At 33.3% G+C, this 5570-nt stretch overlaps 1 protein-coding gene across 1 annotated transcript in view; it reads right to left on the minus strand.

Annotated features, from left to right (window-relative positions):
* Positions 1-591: 591 nt before the first annotated feature.
* Positions 592-5570, minus strand: part of LOC117119563 (ficolin-3-like) — a 6467-nt gene continuing 1488 nt past the window's right edge. Inside the window, exons 2-5 of the mRNA XM_033264394.1 lie at positions 3306-3565; positions 3083-3211; positions 2526-2787; positions 592-891 (exon numbers count right to left, since the gene is read on the minus strand). Coding sequence (XP_033120285.1) covers positions 662-891; positions 2526-2787; positions 3083-3211; positions 3306-3565 — 881 coding nt within the window. The 3' untranslated portion in view covers positions 592-661. The remainder of the gene's footprint in view (positions 892-2525; positions 2788-3082; positions 3212-3305; positions 3566-5570) is intronic.

The raw sequence follows: 5570 nt of genomic DNA on the forward strand, positions 1-5570 counted from the left end.
ACGAGAAACAAGTATAAAATAAATTAGGCCTATTCTTTCCCATATCATGTAAAAAAGAGTAGGATCACTTATATTCCTTCGGTTTTCTAGTCCTGGCGGGATAGCCAGTTCGGATTTCATCAGGTCTGGGCCTACATATCATTTTTCGTAGCCCGTCTTTGTATATATTAGATTAATTTTTATTTCATCTATTTTAAAAGAAGAGCAAACGTGACCACGAAATTCAAGATTTGAGTACTCCAGTGCAAAATTTAAAATTTTTAGTGTCGATATCTGGTCATAAAATTTCAATCATGTTCTATAAATTAAGCCTAACATCCTATTTCTTTTAGACAACACTACATATAATATTAATATATATATAATTATGTAAATAATTATCAGTTTCACAATAGAAAAATATTCAAACATTACATGTATGATGTATATAGTCGTTGATTAATCTTAAGGTCTGACTTTAACTAATTGTACAATGTACTCGATTTGTTTCTATTTAATATAATAGTCTTCACCACATTAACATTACAAATAATAAATATAATAGAGCTATATCATTCAACATAATTTCCATGCGTACTTCATCTTAAACATTAACTGTTAAACTCACTTGAAAATTCTACAATTTGTTTTTATTACAAGTTTCCTCAAAAGAGAAAACGACTTACAGCCTCCTCTTCATCTTCATCTCCGAATGACTCAACTGCAGCATGGGAGACGCATCATTAATTGCGCACTTGAAGTTTACTAACAACCCATTTAGCAAGCATTTAAAGCACGCTGAATACCACCAACCACCAGAAGAAACCATAGCGCAATGCTTCCTAACATGATTATCATTGTCTATATCGTAGGTTGAGAAATCTCCACCACGTGCACGTGAAAGTACATCCCCTGAGGTAATAAAACAATTGAATAAGTTAGCCTTAATTAATGTTCTCAATCATATTGGTATTGTTATATGCCTATCATAAATGTTTAGCCTGCATTCAGATTATATAATTTTATTTCAAATATTAATTTTCAGCTTCTTGCATGTTCTTAATTTTCTTCTAAATGTTTTACGGATTTTTTCGTTTTCTTATGAGAAATCCATCAATTGAGTTTACTACAGCCAGGCGTCTGCTTCACTTTAAATAAATCTATTTTAATACCTGATTTTAGGAATAAAGGTTCAAGCAATCAAGTATCAAAGTATGTAGTAATTTATAACTGTTTGGAACACTTTTCCAAAAGCACATTTCGGTTTTCTGTGATAGGACTATGAATCAGAAATATCTTCCATTTTCCCCTTTCCACCTGGTACCCCAAATTGGGTGTGGGATGGAATGTTGTCACTTGTTAATGCAGGTACGGTTCGTCGTATTCCATTAGTGAACATAAACAATATAAGTACTGTACGGTACGTGTTCAAATGTATACAGGGGGCGCTTTATATGAAGTCTCAAACCGCTCGAGGTAAACTTAGTAGCATTTATTTCCTTCTTCACCCTTCACTTGGTGTCTGAGCTGCCCCGCTAAACCAGCGCCAGCTAATCTCTCATACCTGGGTTCTTGTTGAATATAATCTAATTGAGTTATTATGAGCAAATTGTGTAAATTTATTGATTTATAAATCAAGGGTTGCTACACAGAAACGGTTTTTTGTATTATTATTATTACAAGAAACAATAGGCCTATATAATTCTTTTTTGACTGTCATCATCTGGTTCTGCTATGATCTTTTATCAAATTTTACAGTATTACAAATAAAAAGAGAGATAATTTTATATGCACAGGCTGCATTCAAAAACTCACCTTTCAAGAGAGTGCGAACTTAACAGGTTTCGTCTTAACTGCTGATAAATTATATAATATATTTCCAAAAAAGTACAGCAATTAGCTACAATATTGTTTCAGTTTAGTCGGCTACCATAGCAAGATGGATTACAAACTTCTACTATTCTTCAAGCATTTATGACTATTCGAGGCTTAGTTAACATCTTTGTGAGTTTGTTCATTGATTGATATTAACACTGGAGGAAATCTAGAGTTTACTCATAGCATAAAAAATATCAGTGTTCTACTATGAAATGCAGGGGGAAGTGAGAGGGGTGAGCTGTCTAGGGGGTCCTGACTCCCTCAAATTAATAAAAATTTTAAAAAAAATATCACGTATATAGTAGTAAATTATCGGTAATATGAGAACAAATATGTAATATATGAAATGACTCCTCTAAAATTTTACGCTGGCTGCGCCCTTGAAATGGGAGCTATGTGATGGTTCTTGGAATTGCCTTAGCTCATTATCCCTTAACATGTTTTAATCTGCAAAGGAAAAGCAATGGTCTAACTAGCCCACATTTAAAATCTGTGCCTCACATTAAATTTTAAGTTATTGAGTTGAGGACATGTTCGTATTGCCCTTGGTGCAGGAAAACTTATGGCGGAGTATACAAGTAAATAGACTCGCTACACACGCTCGGATACCGATACTGTATCTCAGGTCACTAAATGGGACTGGATAATTATAGTAAAATAATGCTTACCAGCATTGTCGTCTATTAGAGCTCCAAGCTCCAATCTGTACTTGTCACTCTCTCCATTGACGGCAAACCATGAGTATGTTGCAAAGTAAACGTCACCATTTGTCGTAGTCATATCCAGTCGAAGGCTGTACTCTCCAGATGCCGTTATCTGATGGATTAGTTCGTTCCCTAGCCAGAAATCGCACATAGTTCCGAAACCATTCTTGTAATCTAACCACGAATAACTAAAATCGGCCCAACTAGACTGACGTTTCTGAAAAACCTAAATTTACATTTTAGTTGTTTTAGTATAAACAACATTATCGGAAAAATTGCCATATGATTTGAGAGTCATAAAAAGATTGGGGTTGTTGGGGTTTCTGTGCAAATTTTGTCTACAATATTAAATGCTATTCAATTTCATGTAGATACTACGATATGGATATATGTTATTTTAGCGAATGCAGAAAATACATTTCTAATGTATGTAAATGTAACTATAATGTTGAAATTACATTTGGTAAAATATTGTAACGTAGTATTTATCTTGACAAAGCAAAGAAACAAGATGCACTTACTGTCCATCCTCCACCGTCGGTGACCATGTCGCAGTAAACAGGCCAAGTCCTGGTTCCGTCGTTATTTGTAATTGCATATACTCCACTTTGAGAACTCGGAGAAGTCTTCAATATTTCACTGCAATCAATCTGAAAATTAGATTAAAAATTAATTATTTTGATATAGTTAGATTGGTCAAGTTAAAAAAGACAACCATTGCACTTTGTTCGATATTTTACTTACGGACAGATTTATTCCATATGTCATACAATTCTTGTTTTCTCGTTTAGGTAGCATCATGCACGTCAATAATTCACAGGATTTTGACACCTTGTAGTATCTGATAGAGTTACACTCCGGAAAACGCCATAGACACATCGATGAACATTGGATCGAACCTCTTGCTTTGGTAACATGGATAGTTCTACTAGGCACACAGTCACCATTTTGCCAATTATCTGGTTTTGCTAGAGTCGCAGTTCTAAATCTGCTACAGACTTTTCCTAAGGAACAGATAGACATTGATATAAATGTGTAGAACGACACCAAAAAGGTGTCCCCTAAAACTAACAATTTAAAGCACTCATCCAGCAATATAATATTTAAAAAATTATATATTACGGTATAAAATGTACAACAAACAGCCAGACGGCTGAAAAAGTTGAACTCACAAATATCATAATGGTGAAACTTACAAAAATAAACATGCACAATTCCAAAAAAAATATTAGGAGAAAAATAATAAATAAACAAATTTAAAAAAACCAACTAAACGAATATAACTTTTCAGCCTATGCAGTTAGCCGTTTGTTGTTAATCAATTGTACTAATTTGATTTTGCGACTTTCTGCTACGTTCTGTAGAGGTCTCTAATTAAGCTTTCACCGAAAGGATTTAGGAGATTTAAATCTGTTGAAGTGGTCATCAAGTTCATTTCACAATCGTGGCCTGGAAACAGATAAAATATTCTGAAACTTAAGTCGAACAAATGGTATATCAAGATACTGTAGTTTAGAGAGAGAGAGATAAATTATAATTATGAAATTTAGTATAAGTTGAAAAGAGTTTGGAAATAGGCACTAGTAATTTATTAATGAAAGAATTAAAAATAAATGAAACAGTTTGTATTTTGTTCAATTCATTAATTTTAAGTATATTTAGTTTTTTTACAAAGAGGTTTAAATGGAGCAAGATAATCTGAAAAAGTTATAATTCGAACGGCACACGTTTAATTAATTTGTTAAAGCTTTTCTAAATTTGTGGGATAGTCAGCTTCCCAAATTAGGTTGCAATAGAGAAGATGAGGTTGAATGAGCGTATTGTAAACCTGGGTAGAGTATATTGGGGGAAGATCGCAATCTACTAACTACACCAATCAATTTCTTTTAGAAACATAATTTTGTTGTTTGATACAACGTAAGTGTTCTTATATATACACCAAGAAGCAAAGTATAGGTTTTTCACTCAATCTACACCATTTATTTCATTTTTTTGTTATTTCAAATTAAAAAGATTTCAAATTAGAAAGATTTATTTTTTATGTTGGTGTGAAAAAGAATGTTTGGTGCATTAATGAAAATTTTGTTTGCGGCCAACCATTCAGTGAAAATGTGTAGTTCTGTGTTAACAGTATTAACATTTAGATCAAACATGACCGTAAGCCAAAACATGCCCGTAGGAAAACAATTGCGGAGATAAAACATGCCCGTAGGCAAAACATGCCAGTAGGCAAAACCATGCCCGGAGGCAGAACAGCCGTAGGAAAACTTCTCAGAGGTAAACCTTCTCGTAGGAAAGACATGCCCGAAGGCAGAACATGCCCGAAGGCAAAACATATCCGTAGTTATACAACATGCTCATATGCACAACATGCCCGTACGGACAAACTTGACAGGAGGCAAATAATCAGTACCTATATACAAAGCGCATACACAATAAATATACATATATAGTAGAGCGGCTAAGGAGAAAAATCGTGCACTTCTGGAAGAAAGCATGAAACTTCCCACAGTGATACTATGACACCTAAGGATCATTAAAAAAAATAGACCCCAAAAAATAAGCCACTTAGTGGCCGCCATCTTGAAATTCAAAATGGCCACCAAAATATTGAATTTTTATCAATAATCTTCTTATTACAGCACCTAACACTGTCATTTAATGGTCTTTACCTATGTTTTCAATATCAGGGAGTATTATGCAGTGATCATAAATTACATCAGATGGCTGCCATATTTGATTTAAAGATGGCTGCCAAAATATTGTTATTTTTGTCATTATCTTCATATTAACAATAACGTAACATAGTCAATTACATATTTAACCATGTTTTTAATATCATAGCGTATCATATATATATATATATATATATATATAAACAAAAACTCCGGAGAGATGATAATAAGTTGCCAGATATATAATTTTATTCAAATGAGCAAACGTTTTCGGTTATCGACCTTTGTAGATGTGTATAAGAGACAGGTATGTAAATGTAACTATAATGTTGAA

The sequence above is a fragment of the Anneissia japonica genome, unplaced genomic scaffold (genome assembly GCF_011630105.1).
Source record: "Anneissia japonica isolate Jap-2015-1 unplaced genomic scaffold, ASM1163010v1 scaffold287942_len87506_cov169, whole genome shotgun sequence".
NCBI lineage: Eukaryota > Metazoa > Echinodermata > Crinoidea > Comatulida > Comatulidae > Anneissia > Anneissia japonica.